The sequence below is a fragment of the Dermacentor andersoni genome, chromosome 11 (genome assembly GCF_023375885.2).
Source record: "Dermacentor andersoni chromosome 11, qqDerAnde1_hic_scaffold, whole genome shotgun sequence".
Classification (NCBI taxonomy): domain Eukaryota; kingdom Metazoa; phylum Arthropoda; class Arachnida; order Ixodida; family Ixodidae; genus Dermacentor; species Dermacentor andersoni.
Genome location: NC_092824.1, coordinates 121,900,092 through 121,925,206, shown reverse-complemented (window position 1 = coordinate 121,925,206; position 25,115 = coordinate 121,900,092). Strand labels below are relative to the sequence as shown.

General features: G+C 45.1%; 1 protein-coding gene across 3 annotated transcripts in view; it reads right to left on the bottom strand.

Annotated features, from left to right (window-relative positions):
* Nucleotides 1–25,115, bottom strand: part of LOC126539315 (glycogen debranching enzyme) — a 175,454-nt gene that overhangs the window by 72,299 nt on the left and 78,040 nt on the right. For all 3 annotated transcript variants that reach the window (XM_055075514.2, XM_055075513.2, XM_050186095.3), the window contains 6 exons: nt 18,523–19,782; nt 17,067–17,341; nt 7,923–8,056; nt 6,815–6,948; nt 5,945–6,126; nt 299–401 (listed from right to left, as the gene is read on the bottom strand). In XM_055075514.2, coding sequence (XP_054931489.1) covers nt 299–401; nt 5,945–6,126; nt 6,815–6,948; nt 7,923–8,056; nt 17,067–17,341; nt 18,523–19,782 — 2,088 coding nt within the window. The remainder of the gene's footprint in view (nt 1–298; nt 402–5,944; nt 6,127–6,814; nt 6,949–7,922; nt 8,057–17,066; nt 17,342–18,522; nt 19,783–25,115) is intronic.

Below are 25,115 nucleotides of genomic sequence, written 5' to 3'. Positions count from 1 at the left end.
TAAATTTTCCAATTGAAAGCAACATCAAACACTTCTTATCCAGTCACCACAACTTGCGACATCAACAAGGTTGAAAGCTGGGCCACTTGTCATAATTATTAAATGTGAAAAACCAACTAAATACACGAAGTACACAAGAAAGAAGACAACAGGATGAGGCTGGAATTAAATTCTTCTTGCTTGTGCAAGTTGTCTTTTTCGCCGTTTTGCACCTTAAATCATTGTGACATGTCTTCCGCACATTCCCTGTGCAATGGATTACCTCAGAAACTGCAGCACAGCTCAAAAGCATTCGTACCTTGCCTCCTGGAACCTGCCAGTCAGCAAGAAGAGACCCCTGAGAGCAATGAATGTGTCTCGGCCCCAGTTTCTCATATAGCCAGCTGCAAAGTGTGGCAGTCCTGCAGGCACATTAGCAAGACATTACTACAGGGAGGAGGCAAAAATTCAGTGCTACCCTAGTAGTAGGTATCAGTGGTTGGATAACCTAGAGCCAAATTTAATTAGTTAATTATTTTTAACTACACTTCCATGTGATGATGATCACTTATTTTCTTTTTACCAGCTTCATAGCTTATCTGACATCTGCTTGGGCAACTGCTTGGGAGGTCACAGAAATCTTCCATAAGGACAATCCACAAAATACATGTTTAATCTCTGGTCTATGGCTTTACATGTTGCATTAAGGCCATAAGAAAGCTCACCAAGGTATTTTTCCGTGATCACCTCATTCAGTACAATTGAGTCACCATAACGTCAATGCATTGACTAGCTTTACTGTAAACAATGCTGATACATTCACTAACTGATAATTCAGACACTGATAATTCGCACACGCTCAATAATTCAGACAGCTTTGTGGCACCACCACTGGTCCCACAGACTTTATATATAAGGACGACCAAAATTTCCAACACCTTACAGCATGCTATTCGAAAATTCAGACTCTGCCTGCCTGACCACATGCTAATTTGGCCACTAAATCGTGCAGAAAGAGCAATATTTTTGTTTTGATACATAGCTGGCAACATGGTCGTCAGCCATGCTGCCATTGCTTTCTCAAAACCGAAACTAGAGAAGTCAAGTCAATTCAGTAGTCACAGGCTGTGCCCAAAGCATGCGGCAAGCCAAGTCAAGCTGCTAAGTTTTAAAGGCTGCATTTGCTGTTTGTCATGTGAGCAGAGCAAGTTCTGCAGAGTCCAGCGTTTGTTTACATTTTGAACAGAGACACAGCCTTGGGCAACTATTATGCAATTTTGTCACAGGCAGCGATTAAGCGAGGGAAGTGCTAGACATTGACTGTTGCAAAGAAACTCATGATCATTGGACTGTTGCAGCACGGTCGACTTCCATTGTGTTACCAGGGGATAGGGACTTTCGCCTACCTGTAGCGACAGCATGACAATGGTCAAAATGCAGACTGACCAAGTTAGAGGCAAGTGTATGAGAATGTAGAAGTGCGTTGACAAGCTTTTTTCGGCCACTTGTGAGATATCGTCACTTATTTTCTGGTGAATCCGCTATTCCAGACCCTAACTTTTTCTGACTTTTCAGGAGTTCCCGTTGAGTCCAAATTATCAGTTGGTGACTGCATTGTGACAAACATGATATGGACTATGTTGACATTGTGACAAATGCAGTATAGACTTAGGCAAGCTGCACACAGCACCCAACAAAGCAGCAATCGCCCCACAACAAGGACTCTAATATTGCTCAGGGTCGTGGGCCAGCCGCTTCACACTATGTAATTCTTACAGCCGGGAAGTGTAGAGTCTGTTTTCCACTTAGAGTAGCAACCATACGAAACACAATTAAACAATGCTTTTGGCTCAACTACATGTAGGTGGTGGAACAGCCATTTCACCTTTTAGCACAGATCTTGGTGCAGGAAGAAAGCTAATTTGGTGCAGCGATAAGCACTTTTGGCACAATGAAAAACATCCATCTATACACAACACATAGTCTCAATCAGAGCTGTGAAGTGAGGCTGTCCATTCCTTTTCTAATACATTCTGGAGAGTGAAAATCCCCGTAATTCCACTTCTTTTAACACCTCAGAATGGTGAATGTTGGACCATTCCCACTCCTGGAGTGGCTGAGGTGCTCTATTCCGTTCCTCCAATTCCAGTAAATTAAACACTTTCTCTATAGTTGCTTACTATTCGTGTCTTTGCATGCCTAGTAACTAAAAAACATATTTTTGAAAAATCTTGGTGTTACAAGTAATGTGCTGCACTATTTCTTTTTTTCTTGCTCAAGGACAGACATGCTTTGTGACCAGTTATCTCTGCATCACGTTGTTGCCTGTAATCTCTCCAATATCTGTTTTTAAAACATGCCTTTTCTCAATTTTGGTTTCAGTAAATATTCCTCTATGTATAGTGAAAATTTTAGCATTAGAATACAAGCAAGGCTTAAAGGGATACTGAAAAAAAATCTGAAAAAATTAGGGATGCATCAAAATTCGACTGTTCTGATACGCAGTGCTTATTTCACATATTTTTCAATGGATAGCTGCATTTATTTTAGGATTGTGAGCGCCCGGCAGCTGCACGCCAACTGCCATGACGTCATATGTACCAGCTTGCAGCAGCAGCTGCAGCAGTAGGCATTGTTGTAACAAGGCGCTGAAGTTGTTTCGAAATTGTTCGCACTTAAGTTTCTGAACACTATACAGAAACAGGGTGGCAATTTGCACGTTGTGTCGACGATTTTCATACACTGATACAGGCAGTCGACCAATGCGCAATAGCAAGCGTACGCATAGAACGTCTGTGGTGTCTGTTCGTCGTCTGCTCTAGTCCAGCTTCTACTTCTGCAAGCACTGTGGTGCGTCTAATGCGGATGCTATATGAAGCTCTTCCATACCGTTACACAAATGTTTCGTGACCAGGTGGCCGTGCTCCCTCAGGCGTTGCCGAATCAGGCATCTTTTCCTTCTTTAGATCCCTATCTGACCAGATGAAAAGCAGTAAAGAACCCTGCTGCTGCGATGGCGCAGCGCTCTTTCACTGATATGCCGCAGTTCTGCAGCAAAGCAGGGCTTGTCTGATAGTCGTCATCGAAGTGTTCGGAGCATGGAAAGTCACACTTTGATGGTACCCATGTCGGTTACGATGGGCGCGCAGCACCAAGCTTCAGCTCTGCCGGAAAAGTATGACACAGCTTATCTCACCCGACGATACTTTTTTCACACTCTTGCACGCAGCAGCGTAGACGCATTCTCCTGCATTGTGCCGGGTGCTTCAGTGATCACATTACAAAGCAGCACACAACACAAACGGTGACTTTGAAGACTTGGGCACAAGCTACACTTGCAGAAACAAGTAGGCGGCCACGAGCAACTGTGCAGTTGAGACATCGTACAATGTCGTCCTTGTGGGTGGACAGATGTGGGCGATGACTGGCATGCCAGTATCTGGCACAGACAACGTTACAGACACGTCACTTCCTCTAGTTCATGGTGCGGCAGCTAGACGTGGTATTTTACGAAAAATGCATTACATTAATTATTTTCCGCTGGTTTCTGCTTGAAAACATGGTTGTGTCAACCACTTTCAGCACCCAAGCTTTCATTCGGGCTAAAAATCTGGGCGGCAAAAGATTTGTTCGGCATTCCTTTAAATAAAATCCACCATTTTCAAAAATGTGCAATTCTCCCGAAACCATATTTTATTTGAGCAAAGCAAAGCACAAGATAATCCTACACCACTGTGCATGCCATGCATCCAGCTAGATTATTCTGTCACTTTGGTGACGAACATAAAAGCAAAACATATTGATCCGTTTTGGAGGATGATTTGTCTTGATTCACATTCACCCTCACATCAGCAGGCACCATTTCTTCCTGCACACCTCTATGGCTGCCTGTTATTGCGTTTTCTGGATACCCAACAGTGAGTGAAAAAATGTGCCCCATTCCATTTCAACTCCATTCCGGAATTTCTGGCTCCCATTCCTTTCTCATTCCATCTGCCCAACAGATGTCATCATTCTATTCCCATTCCATTCTGGGTGTCTAAAATGTGGAATGATTTCGGAACTCAGAAGTTGCCACTCCGCAACTCTGGTCTCAATATGAACTGAAATAGTCAACAAATATAACAGAGCTGGCTTATAATTTATACGTATCAATGCTGCATTAGCAATAAAAATTACCAAGCTAGCTTCATTAATTTTTAATAGAATGCATTTCCCTATGCATATATCGCAGTATAACGCCATTTCTACCATTTCAACTTGCAACAAGTGTTTGCGCATTCTCTGTGCTTCAAGTGAGCAAAAGAAAAAAAGAAAAGAATGTGGAACAAAGACATGCAAGTAGGACCTTACCCTATGAGACGTGTATGACTGAACAAAACTTAGTGAAGACGTCCAGAGGTTTCTGTACCTCTAACATGCAAAATCTCTCCTGCTGAACTGTGCATTGGGTCACGTGAAGGCTGATTAAATTACAACCACGAGATCTGCTCTTATGATTGTGCAGGGTTGTAAGGAAGTCCCCCTAATGGCAATTTATTAGCCAACCTCTTTGCCTTACCCTCTCTTTTTTCCTTCTCCTCCTTCCAGCAGCTGACCACGCACATTACAAGGCATCTCTAAACTGGCACCATCAGCAACTATGCTAAACAACGTGATATCGAAAATTATCCAATGCTCCTTTTGATCCAACAGTCTCCTTGAAGGAGCTCCGTGCCATAGTAGTACAAAGAAACATAACTGCACCAAAATGGCACAAACAAGATCGCGCAGTGGCAGAACATTAAAACCTCCACCAAAGGGAAATGTAACAAAAGAGAAAAAACAGCTAATGGAAGAGTGATGGCATCGGCTATATCAATGGCTATGGCCATTCCGTTCACCTTTATGATGATGATGATAGCACACTAGGTTGTGGTTTCAGTTTTACTAGTGAGACAGCTCTTGTGTTGTCTTTTTTTTTTCTGGTGGTAGTGGGGCACTTAATATGATTTTAGAGCAAACTAGCTTAAAAACAAACTAGTTTTTCCATATTTAGAGCAAACTATCTCTAAAGCAAACCATGTAACGAAAACCGAGAGAGGGAAGCACGAGAAAAAAATTCCCTGTAGTCCCACATAATAGCGGCACATGCCAGGGAAAAAAAATTAGGAAATTGGCGCGCTTTTTAAACGTACAGATGGTGCCATAAATATACAGCATCGACCATTTTGGACATGTTCGGGGCACCGTATATTTACATCACTGACCATGAAAGGGTTAAGTAACCTCAATCAGTGTCATGCTGAAATTACACCTGAGAAAGATATGGACAGCGTTGATACATCACATCTGCAATAGATTACAAATAGAACTCTGCACAAAAAAGGTAGTTTCAAGAGATTCTACCAGCTGCCGAAAAAACAGTCAATGTTGTGAGGACGCTCGACACTCTCTGGCCCACTGATGTTTTTACTGCATGGCTCTTGCATCTTCTTAAATCCGGCTTGCTTGCATTGAATGTGCACTGCCAGTAATTGGTAGTTGCAGAGCTACACGAGAGATGGCACACATGTTCCAATGCTCGCACATCCCGACACGCCTTGCGCATTGGTCGGCATGTTTCACTGAATAGCCCCACAAAAGGCATCAGAGTGAGGTGCTGGGATGGACGAACACGATTGTTCAAACACACCACCATTCGCTTGACTGTATGAGCAAACAATTAGGCGTTGGTGTTCGATATGGGGCGAACATTTTGGCTTACTATCTTGTCACGGTGTGTTGGCCTTCCTCGATTTGTCAGTGCCGATCAGCATGTTCTATATGTATAGTAATTCGGCTAGTTGGTTTATTGTATAAAAGGCATAATAAATGCCCTATGGATTGTTTCTACTACTTTGTGTTTCTTTGTCCCAAAAGCAAGTTTGAGACCCCACAATGTCTACTCCAAAGCTGACACCTGCACCAATGTGCTGCCCCCTACCTGCGGAAATGGTGGTGCAAGTCTCCTGGCGAGCATTGGTCTTTTCGTCAATCCGGTATGGCTGTTGAGGTGGTGTCAGCTGACGCGACAGTGGTGGTAGGTGGGCTCCCGGAACGTAGCCACCCAGAGCCACTGAACCCAGGGCCAGTTCTCGCACCAGTGTTGAACCATTCTTTACAAAACTGCAATAAATTCATGCTGAAATTTTGTACTGCACCATGTCTCTTTATCTTTAGTACTGATTATAATCATCAGAATACACTTTTGAGAGTACTTTTGAGAGTGCAAATAGCTTACTTTACTGACAGCACAGGTTTGGTTAAGCCCTGATATGGTTAAGCCCTGATATGGTTAAGCCCTGATATGGCAAGACAAGTGACAGCCCAACTTTAAAATCCTCAAAGCAGCTCCCTGCGGTGTTAACCACAGTGGTAGTGACTCACAATTGCTAGTGAGCAGCTGATAGTTAAAAAGTTACAAAAGACAGGCTCCATAATTACAAATGTGCCTTCTCTTCTTCACCCTACTGAGTGCGGGTGCATTGACCCATGGTAAGGCTGTACAGTAGAACCTCATTGATATGCTCCCATTATGTACGTTTTCCCAGGGCCAACGTTTGCAATAAAGAACACAAAAATTGACCCGATAGAGTTGCACTCATTTTTTTGCCGGTTCATGCATTCATGAAACACATTTTTTGGCACCAATGTTTAGTACGTCGTCAAACTGCGATCTTATGATATGTTTTCTGGCTGCTAGATCCCATGTAAACAAGAAAATGCAAGAGGTGCGCACAATTGAGTACAGTACAATCGAGTAAGTGCACCTCTTATGTCAAGGAACAGTGAAGGAAGTGAAAATGCTGCTTACTCTGACATTTTGTTCCACACTTCCTCAAGCACAATGCAGTACGTGCTGGTCACCACAGCATCAAAGTAACAGGGAATCAGATAACGAGGAGCCTTCTTCACAGATGCAAACACTTGGTCCAGCCACTTGGCAAGCTGCATGCAGTGACACAAAATAGTCTCTGAAAGCCCTCGGTAACAAAATTTACGACCGACCACACAACTGATTTCACCTCATATAGCGTGTTTTGCACTGCTAATGCAGCAACAACAACACTGCACAGCTGAAGAGTGGCAGAGTCCTGATAAGTGGAAGTTGATGGAGTTTCAAGCCGGAAAAAAGAGTCAACCTGACATTTAGTACTGACTTAGTGTCAACGTATCTTCTAGAGAAGTATGCAGCGAGGGGGACAGAGCACCCATGGGAAAGATAGCAAAGACAAGGGAGAAACCGCCCACTTGTCTTGAAGCTCAGAGCGGTTAAGGTGCCCTTTAACATTCGTAAAAATCCCACAGACACAACACTGGAAGTTTGCCCTGAGCACACATATTGTGGGATACATGCGCACATTAATAACAATGATTCACATCATACAAACAGCAGCAAACTTGGAACAGCACAAACTCACAAGCAATGCATTGTTTTTTGGTCACAGTAATCTTTTTCAGCGACATAGTTTTCGCCAATTTCACCTGCTTCAGCAACTTCTCTGAATAAACTTGTTTCAAGCATGTAACCCTCTGGTGTCTTTTCTCTATCAGACTTCCGAGGATATGTAGTTAGAGACCAATTAAACAACATTTTTTGGCGAACAAAAATTTTATTGCAAACTTGATGGAACATTCATCAGATCTTAGAACAAGCCCGAATCTGTAAACATTACAAAAAATTCTGGAGAGTCGGTGGGTATGTACACATCATATTTGTGTGTGCTTGCAAAAGCCAGTAATAATATATAATACAAAGGACAAATAGCAACAACACAGTCAGTGAAACTCATTTCTAAAAATTACAAGATACACAGCAAAATTATTTTTCTATCACGACAGAGTAGCCATCTACATCAACACTAATAGACAGCGTACCACGTCCAACAGACTATACATACAGCACAAATAATGGTTCTTGCCTTCCCAGTGGTACGCTCCTGAGCAAGGCGATTGCTGATGTACTCCATGAGCCAGTCACCGACACGCAAGTTGTCGCACACAGGGTGACCAAGATCGTTCCTTATGCGAATCTCAGACAGCACAGACATGATGCCTGCAAAGGAGCCAGATCTAAGCAGTCATAACAACAAAGCAAGAAATAATGGCTGAAAGATGCTTCAAGCAAAAATTTGGCATGGATATAATGCCACAAAGGCATCATTAAATGATCTCTATATAACGGCTTGCACTGGTAAATTTTCCAATGTAGTGTATTCTAAGCTGAAGCTATTCTACCTTCACATTTTTAAGCACTTAAAAAATTGAAGAACTTTTGCCATACTTTTGCATCTGTCATCTATGTCAGAACCTAACCTTTTCTCACACTTAAGTATATTGTACAGCCTCGCAGCTTCCCTGAGAGACACAATGCACAAAATATTTTTAAGCATTGGTCACATTTAAATAAAACAAATGGCCATTCTTACACTAATAATTAAATGTTTCTCAGCCAAATTATGGGTCAAAATTTTGAGAAGTTATGACAGGTACAAGCGCAACATTACTATTTTTACTTGTAAATGCTATTTTTTAGAAAATAGATGATGGCTAGCACTTTTATGCCTTAAGTTGCACAAAAAGTATACATAAATTTCACATCCTTCATCGCACATAGTGATGCTAGCAAGGTAAAAGGTGTCATATTGCAGGTTGACAAAGTGAAAGCGCCAATGTGGTGAGAGCCGTGTGTTATGAGAAGGGACGGGGCATGACTATCATGTACCAGTGATCATTTTGTGAACCTTCCATTCAGCTGGCGTTGTGAAGGAGGCAATAAGGGGATAACAATGGTGGAGCCTTTCTTCCGGTGTGTTGATGCGACCTGTAACTTTCAATGCACTGCACGGAGTGGGTGAGCGTGCGGTGAGGACGGCGCAGCACTCGAGGGAAGGATAGCAAAAGTGAGCAAGGAAAAACAATTTCGCACTCCAACCTTGTCTTTTCTGGTCCACTTGTTGCATGTCGTAATGCTACACTCTTAAAACAGTTACCCCCTTTGGAGTGTATATCTGTCCCACAACAATAATCATCTGCCTTGCTTGCGTTTCCTTTCTTGAAAACTCGGCGCTCGCTACTTTCCTGTTGAGAATCCTGTGTCACACTGATAACGTGCAAGCCGTTCGTGACTGGGAAGTACCGGGCTCGCGGTGCTAAAGAAAGGAAATGCGGGCAAAGCAGATGACGATTCTTGTTGTGGGACAAGATAAGCCCCAAAGGGTGTAATTTTTTTAAGAGTGTAGCAGGGTAAAAGCTGTTGAATGGCAGGTTGAAAAAGAATGAGAAACCACAAACGTGACGAGAGCCACCTGTGTGTTCTGAGAAGGGACGGGGCTTGACTGTCATGCACCAGTGATCCCTTCGTGAACATTCCATTCAGTTGGCATTGAGAAGGGGGCAATAAGAGGTGGAAAATCGTAAAGCCCTTCTTGCGTCGTGTTGATGCAATGTGTAGCTTTCACTACACCATACAAAGTAGGCAAGAGTGTGGTGAGGAGGACAGTGCACCCAAGGGGAGAATAGCAAAGGTGAGTGAGGAGCAGCAGCGGCCGCATAGTCGTTCGTCAGATTAAAAATTAAATTATGGAGTTTTACGTGCCAAAACCACTTTCTGATTATTTCCGTAGTGGAGTACTCTAGAAATTTCGACCACCTGGGGTTCTTTAACGTGCACCTAAATCTAAGTACACGGGTGTTTTGGCATTTCGCAGTCATTCATCAAATTCCTATAATTTTGATATTACGGCCTCACTTTGAAAAATTCTTGCAGATGAATGTTCATTGTAGACTAGTGCACAACTGCCATGTTATATAACAATTTTTCAAACTCAGAGTGGTTTGGGAGCCCTTTCAAAATGTTACGTTATTATAAAGGAAGCAGAAATATTAAACAGAGGAGTCCACAGCTCATAAGCTTTGCCCCATAAATTAAGCAAATGCCATAAATATAGTCCAACCAACTAATATTTTCTCCTTAAGTTCAAAATGCCCAAGACACACTGCTAGAATGTATTTTGTTGTTGATATATATTGTTAGATACGGGGCCATTTCCTGAGCCTACTTTGAGTTCACCAGACCACATCGAATCGCACCACAGCTAATTGAGGAGCGAAGAAACACGGATGCCACATTACTGAGGCACGACACGTGCAAGCAAGTTGGCGGACCCCACTTCGTGTGCAGCTGGTGGAGCTATTCACTGCTTGGCTCTTCCCGAAAGTGAAGCGAGAGCCTGGTACTGTGGAGGTAAAGTGGGTCCCGAAGCAAGACAGCTGTAATGCGCCGTGACAACCTGGCGGCGTCGCCCCCTACCCTCTATGGTGACGGCGCATTGCAAGTCAGCAAGGCAAGACCGCAGGGGGACCAAGGAGCGACTCTCTTCGCCGGGTGTGACTCCATCGCACGGGCGCCTACCATTGGCCGAAAATGACGACACCCGAGCGGGCTCGCCGACTGGCCGAAAATGGCGTCACATGAGCGGGCTCTCCCATTGGCCGAACGTTACGTGTCTTATCGACACCGAAGGGCTTAAAAGACGCAGACCGGGAGCAGCAGAAGAGCATTCCTAGAGATTCCAGAGCATCCCTTGATTCATCTCTCTCGAACTTCTTGCGACGGGCCGCAGCGTCCGAGTTGCTGCCAGCCAGTAATGACTCTACGACTGTTAATATACGCTCACTGTAAATAATGTAAATAAACCTCCCAGGTGTTTCATCCGAAGTCCTCCTCGACTCCTACAATATCTGTATAATTTTTGCATGTAGTTACTGCTGCCGTGTAACAGTACCAATTTAATTTCCTTTTTGGCTCTAAGAACATTCACATATGCTATTACTTGTATTATCAGTAAGCATGTTGGTCAATTTACCACCTAATGTATAATAACTTCCACTATTAGATTCGTCGGACGATCTCGAGCTGTAGGCCGATCTCACCGCTGCCATTCAGATGTAGGAGTCGTCAGACGATCTCGCCACTGCCACCATTTGAAGGAGTTGAAGGTCGTAGAGAGGAACTCGGTGAACAGGATTTACTTACAGTATTTACATATTAAGCAAGATAGATTGACAGTCTAGCGTGACTCCCATATGGAGCCCGCAAGACTAACATACAGCAAACAGCTTACGAGCACACAGCTCACGAGTACATTTCGAGCAACGACAACGAGCACTCAGCTCACTACGACGAGCACGACACGAGCACACCCTAGCAGCCGGCAAACGCCGCTTATAAGCACTTGTTCGCCCCTTGATTCCCAGTGGACGGAAACGTTCGTCCAGTCATCGTTCGACGTCACCGTAGATGACCCGCCCTTTTGGAGGAGGGCTCACAAACACGTGTTGCACAGGTTTCAGTGCCGCACACACACACACAGGTGTAAAGGTCCAGAGCCGACGTCAGAGGGGCTTCGTAGAACTCTGCTTCGTCCCGGGTGGCGCGGCCGGGTACCACATTCCTGAGCTGACCCCGCGCCACGTGGCTGCCGGTTTATTCGCAGTTCTCTGAAGTGCGCCCCGTCTGGTTGGATAGGAACACGTGCAGCGGGCTGAAAACGCTGGCACGTTGCCACTCCGTACGGCCATTCCTAACAGCTCCTCCATGGCCTTGAAAATCTCGCCTGGCCAGTGCAGGCAACCCCTGGGCAGGAAGAGAATGGCTGGCAAGCAAGACGATGGCTTTGCTCTCTGCAACCCCTGCGTACTTGGAATGCCTTCAACCATCTCACAACAACTGGCACAGAAGAGTCGACCCGGCAACACAATACCACTCAGCGTGCAAACGCCCGGAATCAGCTGTTAATCCACCAGGCCTCCTATCACAATTTCAATGCAAGTCACTCAACTGGGAATCCCAAATTTTGCCCCAGAATTTTGTGCCGCCAAAGCGAGCGTTCACGTTCCCCCTGAGTTTGACCAAACCTGACCGTCGCACTGCATAAGAGCAAAGGTTTACGTAGAACTAAACCGAATGCTTCTCAACCACCAATACCCGAACATATCTTAAGCAGCCTAACTTCACGAACAGCCTGTTCTTACCCTATCGCAGTGGCGTACTTATCTCACGTACTATTGCCACTGAACAGTCTGGCCAACTCCATAGGTACGTAAATACAATCACGCTAGCTTTGTGGTCCCTATTCCGAACACGTGCTTGCATCATACAAAGTTTTTATCGCGCTGACTCACATTTGTTCCTTTAGCCCCTACAGGACACGTTCCTTAAACGAACAACCCAACTTGCGTAACTAACGCAACACAGAGGAACCTTCGAACAAATGTGTCTGCTAATAACTCGTTCCACGCAAGCTCACTAGAGATGTCAGAATACGACTGCCCTCAACACACACGAGCAACCCAGTCATAAATCTGCTTCCTTCTGTCCACACAGGACACACGCTAATGGAACTAAGAACGCTTCGCAGTGCAAATGATGCACTTACTGAAAACCTACGCGGTTAATCTTAGAAAATAAAAAAAAACACTTACAAAAATAGAAGGTTAAATAACACATGGTAGTTGTATGATCGCGACTGGACGAAGACGAAGAAAGAAACAGATACACAGACACAGCGCTTCACTTTCAACTATAGATTTTATTTTCGGAAGCATCGATAAATATATACCGTGCGAGCGGAAACAAACGTAACAGCAAAAAAGAACACTGAAGTGCTTTCGAACATGGGCTTGCAGGAACAATCTCGGCAGTGAATACCCAAATGACCCGAGATTACCTTAGCCCCATGTTCGAAAGCACTTCCGTTCTGTATAAGGCTCATAGCAGGATGACGAGGGAGATTGTAGAGGCCTACGAGATAGCAAAATTAGAGCAAAAGTGCGTAAGCAAGCCTTCGGTGTCACTATCGGAAAAGGAGATACGATTCCTTGGTTTATCTTTGTGACCATTGTAGTACATGTTTTTTTCCCCTGCCTTGCACACGTGTTCGGTTCAACGAAATGCACCTCTCAATCTTCTTTTTTGCTGTTATGTTTGTTTCCGCTCGCACGGTATATATTTATCGATGCGTCCGAAAATAATATCTATAGTTGAAAGTGAAGCGCTGTGTCTGTGTATCTGTTTCTTTCTTTGTCCTCGTCCAGTCGCGCTCATACACACTACCATGGATTCTAACCAACTAGCCCGCCAACGTGTTTTAACTAAATAACACACGCGCGCGTTACGATAGGCCTCTCCCCAATAACCTTGACACTCGGGTTTCTCACACACACAAAAAAAAGAAGCCTATATACTTATTAATGAACACCTCGCGATACTACATGTTTACTTAAAACGCGTCTTCCAACTCTCGGAGCTTCTCAAACAAAACATAAACAAAGCTCATACTTTTACATATTGAAAGACACTTAAATCGCGAAAATTATCCGATGCTCAAAAAATAAAACAAAACACGTTTCACTCGTACGGAAGCTCTCTTGGTCTCCCATTCCAAACGTTTACCTCTGACTCATGCTTTTGAGCCGTACCCGAGGTGGTCGCGTTCCGAAAGCTACTCTGGCTACCGAGGAACAACAAAAGGGCTGACTCACTGTCAGCTCACCCAAGACGTTACAGTTTAATGCCAATTTGCGTCCTGGCGCCCCGCTTTCCTCACGACCTTGATTGACCCCGTCGCTACTCCCCACCTGGTCTCGTCTTGCCACCTTGCGCTTCTTCGTACTGCATGCTGAGCTTCGAAAAGAACGACGTAACGACGAGGAATTTAACTGCCCCGTGCCCTTTGTCCGCGTCCGTGCAGAACATGCTTCTCGGTCTCCTTTTGACCTGTGGCTCGAACGTTCTTGATGCGCACACGTCGTCAGTGACGACCGCACCTTTCTTTTCTTCGCACCCTGCCCTCTTGGGTCTCTCGCAGTCTTTGGCGGCGCTACATTAGTCACCGCATTCCGATCTTTTCGGCGCTTCTTTCTGCAGCGCTTTCTCCTCGAACTCTCTTTCATGCCGTCATCTCGCGCCTCGTGCTGGATGTTACACATCTCGTCGGCCCGGATCGGTCTCTTACCCGCACAGTCTGAATGATCCTTAACTAAATCATTCCTCTCTTGGCGACCTAGACTGGTGGAGAGCCGCACCGATCCCTGAACAATGCAGTTGTTCTCTCGTGAGCTACGGAGCTCGCCATACCGAGAACTACTCTCAACTGCATCGTCCAGCTGGCACTTCTCTTCGGCATGGAGATATGACTCGACATGGGTGCTCGCGTTTGTCAAGTCTGCAGTATTCTGTACTTCGCTAACGACCTCAATACTATGAGATGCGACGCACACGCTCGGAACTGTGCCAATCTGTTCGCAGCTGGCCTAGCTGTCTCTACAATCCTCTGTTGGCACAGCACCTCGTCGCTCTCACTCTGGCCTTTAACGGCCTCCGTTGCCACTAAGGCATCGTTAGCTGATAGCACTTTGAGTTCGCCTGTGAACATGCTGCTACTCTCACAGGTACTACTACCTCTCTTGGCTTTCGACTGAAATCTACTGTCTACTTCCTCCCACTTTCGCTGCGTCTAGCCTACAGATTTCTCCAGCCGCTGTTGACTTTGCTTGATTAACTGCTCAAAACCTTCAATCTCTTTGTTCAATGTCTCAATGTACTGCCTTGTTACTTCTGTTAGGCCTTCTTCCTGTGAAATGCTTTTCAGTTTCTGCCTTGCTTTTTCCTGTTCTTGCTTAAATTCTTCCTGCTCTTGCCTAATTGCATCCTGTTCCAGTTTCTTGTTTAGAATTCGTTTACTCATTTGTTCTATGAATTTCGAATCATTGTTACTTTCTAGAATTGTCTTACGAATTTCTGATTCCGTCAAGTCCTCCTCTACGTTTACCTCTATCTCCTCACACAACCACAACAGGTCAGCTCTTGACAAACACATTAGGACCATGGTCGCTACTTTAAGCTTTGGCTCTGCTGTCACACAATACTTGTTGCGATACCCACGCAAATCAAAATACAAGTAAAAGATCCCCAGCGAATCAAAGCAAAAACACAGAGAAATTGAAGCCTGGTAAATCTTACAGCCAAAACCAAACGCTTACCCACTGAAGCAGCACCATATCACCAGTCCTTCTCCGCCGTACCCAGTCAGTTGTAAGAGGTGGTCAATCCCAAGTCGGCTCCAACTTGATCAGGATACCGGTCGGTCACCATGTGCCAACGTCCGTCAGCTGCCGTTGCTGTCTCCGAGTAGTAGGCCGATCTAGGAGCCACAGGCCGATCTCACCCCTGCCATTCAGTTGTAGGGATTTGGAGCGGTCGTAGTCGTTGGGAGGACCTTGGGACGACAGGACTAGGCGAGCAGGATTTATTTGCAGGATTTACATTTAAAACAAGACATACATCGACAGTCTAGCGTGACTCCCAAATGGAGCCCGCAAGACGACGCATACAGCAAACAGCTTACAAGCACACAGCTCACGAGTACATTTCGAGCCTGACAACGAGCACTCAGCTCACTACGACGAGCACGACACGAGCACACCCTAGCAGCCTGCAAATGCTGCTTATAAGCACTTGTTCCCCCCTTGATTCCCAGTGGACGGAAACGTTCGTCCAGTCATCGTTCGACGTCACTGTTCGACGTCACCGTAGATGACCCGCCCTTTTGGAGGAGGGCTCACAAACACGTGTTGCACAGGTTTCAGTGCCGCACACACACACAGGTGTAAAGGTCCGGAGCCGACGTCAGAGGGGCTTCGTAGAACTCTGCTTCGTCCCGGGTGGCGTGGCCGGGTACCACATTCCTGAGCTGACCCCGCGCCCCGTGGCTGCCGGTTTATTCGCAGTTCTCTGAAGTGCGCCCCGTCCGGTTGGATAGGAACACGTGCAGCGGGCTGAAATAGCTGGCACGTTGTCACCCAGTACGGCCATTTCTAACACCCCACTGACCCTAGCGCATTGACCAAGATGGCCAGCAATCTTCAGATTTCCTTCAGATAAATAAGTGAGTAAATAAGGATATCTTATGTAGCATGCGAGTGATAGTTTTCATAAATTCATCCTTTGGTGGAAAAACACAAATAAGAAAAAGATATGTTCAAGTTTTAGAAATATTGAGCTTCCCTTCCATTTTCTTGAAATATACCATTATCATGATTTAGGCTATCTTAATATCTGCATTTCTTGCACAGCAATAACTTCCGAGCTTCTGAATCAAACTCATTGTTGCCTCTCTTGAACCTCAGCTACAATGCACACAACCTTCTTTTTCCCCAGAATACAGCTGCTCGACGAGCCGACTCAAATATCTTTTCTCGCCACTCTCTACATCCATATCAGCATCTACGCGCATATCAGAGAGCAAGAAAAGCTTATTGTACCTCTTATGTTCTTAACATCCCGTTTGCCTAATGCCTTCTCCAGTTTCAGCAAATGATAGCTTTTACATTCTTCACTTCATAAATACAGATGCCCCATTAAAAATATTTTTAAAAATTGATTGACGGTTGTAATGTCCTACATCTACAGATTAAGGACACCATATTGGACAACTGCATTTATTTTAATCAGATAAGCTTTCTTCTCGTGTACTAAAACCCCGGCTCACAGGTGCTCTCACTGAGACACCCCCTTGGTAGCCAGGAACAAAATCTTGATCTCATGGTTGGAATGGCAGACAGTCCCAACTGCAGAACATGTGGTGTCGAAAAAACAACCAAACATCTGCTGTGTGACTTCCCCACGTACGAAGATGAGAGAAGTGCCCTTCGGACAGTTCTGGGGAACTTAGACGACAGGCCTTTCACAGAGGAGACAATCTTGGGCCGCTGTAGGTCTGCTCTGTGCAAAGCCACAAAGGCGCTGTTGCATTTCTTGAACGTACCAGCCTGTATGACTGCCTGTGAGTGACTCAGCGATGAACGTTTGTGTGTGCAAACTTGCGCAAAATTGTGCAAACTGTGAACTTCTATTCCTTCTCCTCCTTCAATCCCCTTTCCCCATACCCTAGTGCAGGGTAGCTTACCGGGCTCAGCCTGATTAACCTGCCTGCCTTTCTTTTATGATCTCTCTCTCTCGCTATGACCTCATGCAAAGTCAAGGCAGCACGTGAGGCACCTACCTTGAAGGCCACAGTAAACGAGGCTGCCAAACTTCGGAAAGTTGTAGGCGGCCCCACCCCTGTCCTCGGCCCGCTCCTCAACGTCACAGCGGAACAGGACTCGGTTAAGGTCTGACAGTGTGAGGGCCTTGACTATGCTCTGAATGCTCTCTTCATTAGAGCACACAGGTGCCCCAGCAGCAGCTTCAGGCTGGGCTCCCAGAATATATCCCATGTGGGTCAGGTGCCGGCGAAGGTACTGAACTGCGGCTTTGCTCACTGGATGAGGGGCCACCCTGAGGAGAGCAAAAGAGAAATAAGTTATTGAAGGAGAGAACATGGGGATGTGAGATCACGAAAGGGCACATCCAGAGTGCATTTGTGTCTGCTTTAGTTTACATATTTGGGAGAGATGTTCAGAATATCGTAGAAGCACCAAGAACTATGTTGCCTTGATGGATAATGCTTCCAGCCACCAGCAGCAGCAGATGCAGATATCACAAGCCTATCAAGATAAAAATTTACACATTCTTTTCTTTTTTTTACGATAGCTTATATGTATCAGCTCTCAATGCAGCCACACCATATGTTCTATTATACTTGCCTTAATAAGCAGTTTGAGTACGGACAACAAATCATTGAATGTGCCACAGAACACAGTCAAACATGTAAGCGAATCCACATAGCAGATCCAAGGTGTGCATTCACAGAATGCAATGGGCAAGTTTGCAGGTTGTATAATATGCTATCTTTAGGACTTGGCATGACTTGCATAACTAGAAAGACAACATGGCAGTGCCCAGAGCACTCCCTTCAAATGGAACTCATCCTTATTGCGATGCTTCTGTCACAGTTGCAGAACATAAATGGAAAATTGATCTTTGCTTAGGCTCACCTCATTTTGATGACAAGGCATCAGAGAACATTTGTCACTGCATGTGAGATAAGTTATTTGTTTTGATGCCGTAAGGCCTATTGAGACACACCAATGTTGTAAAAAGGTGTGCTTTGTTCCCCACTTTCCGGATTGTGCCAAAGCTGTTAAGGCTGGCCACATAGAATGCTCTTCTAAGAGCTTCTCCAAAGTAGGGAACAGGCCAAAGCCATTTTGCGTGCAACCATAAAAAAAAAGCAAGAACACTAGCTAAATGTATGATCACACTGAATATCTCTTTCACTAGAATACTCAAAGTTGGCTTGTGAAATGTATTAGGCAAACAGAGACAATCTCTATATTATTATTCACTTGCAATATGTATTCAAGAAGCTAAAGTAGAAAGGACCACACAGCGCAGCATATAGGGTGGCCTGGATTTTTCTTACCAACTTGGCGATTTCGGAAACAAATGGGCAAGCGATGAGGTAAAGTGCAAGAAGCATATCATAAACAGCAACATCATGTAGAACTAAAAATAAGAAAACACTGATAGAAAGTCATAGAAGAAGAAGAATTATACTTTGGCTATGTCACACCTACCTAAAAGCAATGACAGAACCTGGCGTGAAGTTGGAGAAGTCCAGCTCTTGCAGGTTCTGTTCACTCGCGTCGCTGAGGTCCACCATCTTAGATTCCACAAGTGAGATGTGCTCACGGATCTCAAGTCGGTAATCACTGAGCCCTACAATGTACTCCTTGTTCTTCTCCTCCTTTGTCTTGTTATCCTTGTTCACCTTGACAGTCTTTGCCTCGAAGATGACCTCCTCAATCACTCCAGGGATGCACAGTGGTGGGATACAACCTGTCTCGTTCGGGTTCCCAGGCATCTGGAATGATGTACGGGCCACCAGGACCACCGACTCATGCGTAGAAATACTGTGTCGAGTGATAGCAATTGTGTTGGGGTCAACCTGGTCCACAAAAACTTGCGTGAAATCTTGCAGGCCAAGCTCGTGGTGCAGTCGGTTCAGTGCTCGCTTTGCAGCGATGATCCCTGAAAGCAGGTGGACAGATGAAGGCTTCTCAGTTGGGTTCACTGACCAAGCAGGGTACTGACGAAATTCATCAACAACGTGAATATGATGGGACACGAGCTCATCGTAGCCACGGTTTGATCCAGTTGCACAGCATGCCATTGACACAACAGCAGCACTCGGAAGGTAGTCGTACACTGAACGCTTCTCAAAAGGTGACGGGTTGTCATGCGTGATGTCCATGAAAAGTGCATGTGCAATGCATGGCTTGAGGCAGCGAATTGGCGGGGGAATAAAGCTTCCTACAGGTTCACCACCATACCGGTAAACAAGCCGGCCCAGCTCACGAGCATTGTGAGCACTCATGGCTTCACGAATCAGAGAGCTGATTCCAAGTCGATTGACAAAGATGTTGTCAACTTCCTCTTTCGACGTGAAGAGCTCGGCAATCACGTAGAGGTCTGGACGTACCAGGCGTGCAGCATCCAGGACATACTCTGCAAGTGGCAGTGGGGTGCTGTGGCAGTTGTCAAGGCGTATGCCATGGAATATCTTGGCCGTCTCGCAGACATAGTCCTTCATGTACTCCCACAGGAACGGGCAATCATCAGGTGACTTGCCGTATCGAAGCTTGACGCTGTCACCCCAGGCTATGAGCTCACGACGAAGGTACACATTCGACCCTGGCTCAGCAAAATTCCGCAGTGGATCATCATTCATGACCCAACCATTGTGGGCCATAACAAAGGCAGCTCTGTCACTGAAGATTAGCTTCTCTGCCTCCTTCAGGTCCAGGACTGGGATATCGGTGTTGACCACAAAGTACCTGCAATTTACAAAGTGTTGAGCTAATTTTACCTATTCAGTGTTGAACTAACTTTACCTATTCAGTTGCATCTCTCTTCCCATTTACACATATCTGTATGCAAGACTAGTCCAGAAAAATAAAGGACTAAAAGGCAAGAATTTCAATTAAACTGAATTTAATGTAAACTTAAGATAAATATTTAGATTGGAGGCTCCCTTCTATATAGACGGGAAGGAAGAAACCGTTTTTCTCGGCACACACTGCACCAAATTTTATGAGGATAGTAGCATTTAAAATAAAAGAAGGTTAAAATCTAGTGACTGGAGGAAGCAGGTCTTTTTATTCGCTGCAAACATCGCTGCAAATTGCAAAATTTCAGAAAACAAAACTAACGAGTTTACATCTCTGTACCTTCGCAATGAAAAAATATCCGATGATTATGATACTCCCTAGTGCGAAGTTTGAATGCAGCTTTATACATCTTTTCATTACTGATATATTGAGGCAAAGAATTTGAGACCAAAATCACTGCACTGACTGGCAGTGAGCCAGTGCCGTCAGTGCCTTCGCAGAGGGAGGGGCAGTAAGGGAACGCTGGCATGATGAGCGGCATCGCAGCCAGCTGTGGAAGACAGCGACAATGAAGGTGCAAGCAGTGGCATGAGCGTGACGGGCAGTATGGGAATGCTGGCATGATGAGTGGCCTTGGAGCCAAGTGCGGAAGAAGACGATGACGAACGCACAAGCAGTGGCACGAGCGCGTTTGAGCTGTTATGCCAACACTCAACCCAGGAACAGGTGCCTACGAGCTGTGCTCTCAAAAGGGTCCCATAAGAATCAGTACTGAATACTGTAATCAGACATTGTGAGCTCTGGTTACTGCCAGAAAAGCTTTCTAGTTCAGGCCAAAAATGGGCTTTTTCAATGCAAAATGTGTGTTCAACATATTCAATGTCCCCTAAGCTTTGTTGAGATAGACATTGCAATTAAAAGGGTCACTAATGGAGTCATCCTAGGGGTCAGGCACTTGCGTGCTGACTGGTGAAGTTTGAATTATCCAGCAAAGGCCAATTTTAGGATTGAAATACCAAAGTCTGGGTCCACAGATATACGTGGGCATTGGCTGGGACTTTCGGTCAGGATCGAATTAATCGAAAAATCAACTGAACCGCAGTTGAATTAATGAAAGTCTACTGTATTATACATCCCTCTGAAATATACCACTAATTTGTCAGTAAGACTTTTGCAATATCCTTGTAACCATTGTGACAAATTCGTGTAATAGGATGTCTACCAACCAGGAAAACCAGGAATTCTCAGGGGATTTGAATAGTTTGGAAATACTCAGGAAAAACTCAGGGAATTTCTGCTTCTATCAGGGAAAGTTAGCTGTAATTTTATTGAAAGGGAACGAAAGTTGCGCTAATGGTTGCTCAAGTAACAGAGAGGAATCGTATCAAATCGACTTTCATTCAGTGTCGTTGGCTGGAGGAGTTTGCCAAGTACAGTCGACAGCAGATTTTTGAGACATGCCCGATAATTCGAATGGCTTCGCGGCACCACCATGTACCCATAGAGTTAATGTATAGGAACGTCTGAAATTTCGGACGCAAGAAGTCTTCACCGTCCTAATTTCTGGACATTTTGCCAGGACCACAGGTCTGAAATGGCATTAATCAAAGCCACCACCGCCGCCATTTTCCTTATGTGATTATCCCGGAGCCTCCAACCAGTGCTATCTCGCCGCCTCGAACCGGCACTCTCACACGCAGATCCGCTGGCAGCAACGCTAGGCCTAGGTGCTTCGTTGTTCACTATTAAGCTTCTTGCTGTTCGGTGCCATGTTTTTCATTAAATCAATTCGCCACTGTCAGCCATGGCACCAACTCTGCCTTTGTAATCCTCGCGATTGGCTTCAAAGCTTGGAAAGCACGACGCGTTGCATAAGGCCAGTTCCCGGAAGTCAGCTTCGCCTCAGAACAGAAATCTTACGCGGTGAAGCATACGTGAAGTATTGCGGTGAATTTCAGTAAAACTTCATTTGGGCCTAGTTGGTACATAATTCTGAACTTAACGTTACAGCGCAAACACCTAAGATGAACCACAAAAGGAAGATACCACAAAAACAGCGCCAGTGTGTATCGTGCCTTCCTTTTGTGGTTCGTCTTAGGTGTTTGCGCTGTAACGTTAAGTTCAGTATTGCGGTGAAGCTTAAGCATGTAAAGGGGCAATTGCCACTGGATACAGCATGTATTCCTTAATTATACACGCGTGCACACGCAATCGCCTGGCACAGTACAAGCACCGAAAAGCCTAATAAGTGTGCTGGCAGGCCTTCAGAGCTTTTTTGTACGTGCCTGTGGTGATTTGAGCCCTTCATAGCAGTAAAAGAGAAGCATTCATTTTTTTTTTTTTTTTTGAGTGGCCATCTTTTTTTTTTTTTTTTTCGCGGCCTCTAGGGAGTTCGAAAAACTGGACGTTGCCTGTACAACAGATCGAGAGGATGCTTGAAATGGTCTGTGGGGCAAACGCACAGCAGAAGGAGGATGAGAACACAAATGACCGATGCGTTCAGGAATGAACGGAAAAGGAAGTGTGCCGCCACTTGTTTGGAGGAACTTGAGCTTGCAAAACACAACGTGTTGGCTGACACCGAGATGCAGGTGTCCCGCATCCAAACCAAAATAAACTCCTTAAAGCAGTGAAACGCAACACTGAGGCATTGTGTGCAGGCTGAGGGTGTGTCAAGATAGTTGAGGTTGACTTTCCAGCTGCTGTAAGAGAATGCCACTCTGATAAATTTCAGGCCTCATATGAGACCAATTAGCTTGCTATCAGTTTATAGAAATAGCTCATATTCGAGAATATTTTGCTTCTGTATGCATCTCCATTTATTCGTATTTGAAAATGTTTGGCTCAATTTGCAATTGGCTTTACCATTCTTTTCAAAGCTATTTTATTTGCTGTGCATTTTACTAACTTGTCCCTTCTATTTTCTTTTTGAATAAAATATACTCCTTAGTATTCAAACTGAATTAAGTCGGGTTTTTTTTTTTTCATTTTTTAACATGCGTGCCCCAGCCCGTCTTGACATAAAAGAAAGTTCAGTGTAATTTTGCAAAAGCACTCAGGGAAAACCAGGAAAACTCAGGGAATTCGGAAATGTCGACTTGGTAGACACCCTGTGTAAGCAATAAATTCACATATAAAATTTGTCCGCTTTAGACGCTCGAACGGATCAAGTTTACAGAACTGCAATAACAGTTTTTGGTGCAGAGTTACAGAATGGTAAGCTTCGAGTTTTCTTTTTTTTTTTACCAATTTTTGGATATTTTTGTGAAAGATTCCAAGCCCTAGATGAAAATTTTGCTTCCTACAGTCCCTAGATCTTAACTTTCTCAAATGCTGCAAATTTTATTCAAATCAGTCTTGCAGTTGTCTCGTGAAAGCATTTCTGTATTTTACATGTATTTGAATAGGTGGCATCAAGTTGGCCATGAGCCGACGCTACCTCTCAATTTGGAGCACTCATGTCGACTGCATAGTGTAGACAGAGGTCAACAAAGAAAATATTGAGTCGCTTATTTTTGCTAGCAAGACAACTTCTCAATGATGTAGATATGATATGAGCTCCTCAAGCTGAAAGATATACTATTAACCGTACTAAATGTATGGTTCAAAATAAAGTGCCTCGAATCATTTGCAATATGCACAGCCAGGCATGCCTTAGCAACTAAGTGCTGAATTGTTTAAGACTCGCCAAACTTGAACATTACCACAGGCCACAATGTCTAAAACACCTTTTTTTCATTTGGTCAGCAACTTACTCTCATACAAATATCCATTTGATATAGATTGGAAAGTTGGAATCAGCTAGCACAAGACAGGAGATTGCAGGAAGGTGCCTTCGTTCTGGGGCAGTGGACTGTGGGGATGCGCGACTGTCACGCGTCCCCTGATATGTTGTTTTCCTGCATAGCTCCCGTCTCCTGTAATCCGGCTTCGCCGCGTGACCTGATGCCTGCGGCAGTCGGTCTGGTTAAAGCGCAGCACGAGAGATGGCGCGAGTGTTGCGCTGCTAACGCCACCTAACGGCGGGGTTACTTGGGCGCGGGAAGGAGAAGGCTTTGGTTCTTTGGCTCGAGTTCGGCAAGCAGCGCGGACGTGCCGCGCGTGCGCCGATCCATGCTTCTGCGAGACCGTCTCGCGGGGGCTCGTTCGAACGCGCCACCGTTCATGTGACCGTATGCGCGAATGACCAGGCGTTGGGATCCAGCATGGGGCGAACATATTCACTCGCTATCCGGTCGCGGTGAGTCCGACTTCCGCGATTTGTTGCGTGCCCATCGGCATATTTTGTGGGTAGCAATCGGCTAGAAGGCATTGATCTATGAAAGGTGCAATTTTGGCAAAGGTGATTGTTTGCACTACTGTGTTGTCGTTCCTTTGTCCCAAGAGCATGGGTGAGAATCTCACAGGACATAAACATAGGATGATGATGATGGCAAACATCCAATGAACAACTTGAGGAAAGCATGACCAAACATTAACAGTGTCTCAAGCAAAGACTAATACAGTCGCCGACGGAGACTGCCAAAAGGTTCAAATAATTGGGAGTCCGAAATACGAGATTCGCCAGATATTCCACAAGTAGCCAAAAAATATGCGCCGCGTATTCTCAGGTCGTCCCTTTCGGGGATACCTTCAATTTCACGTGATTAGCAGGACATGCAATGGCGTCTAGAGCAACGGCATTCTTGGAACAGAGCCAAGCACGCTATTTTATCACAGTATGGCAAAACAGTCTCCCATCGATGCTACCAGTGCTAGTCATGCGAAATATCATAAAAATGAAAGCACCTTTGAAAGTGATTGGCCAAGAATGCGGCCCAAGTTTGTCAACACGTTGCTACATGCACAGAGGCTTGCCTTTGGCCTAGACAGTCCAAGGCCACAATTTTCTAGCGATGCATGCCTTTTATGCTATTTCTTTTCATGCTTCCTCAGTGGTCAAAGTGACGCTCCGCTCACGTTAGCGGGATCAGCTGGCCATGAATGGTGGATGATAAGAGAGGAATGGAATTCACCTGACGAATCACGGAAATTGCAAATGCAGCCTTCACAACTTGGCTTGTCCAATGGTGTGACTGAAGTCGGGAACTACAAGATTGACTAGGCTTTGCTAATTCTGGTTTCGAGGCACCAGTGACATGGCTGACCACCATGCCTGCAGCATATCAAAACTAAAATATCGCTATTTGTGCTCACCTCAGTGGTGAAATTAGCACACGGCCGTGCAGTCAGAGTTGGAACTATCACAAAACACACTGCAAGATGTCTGAAACCTTTGA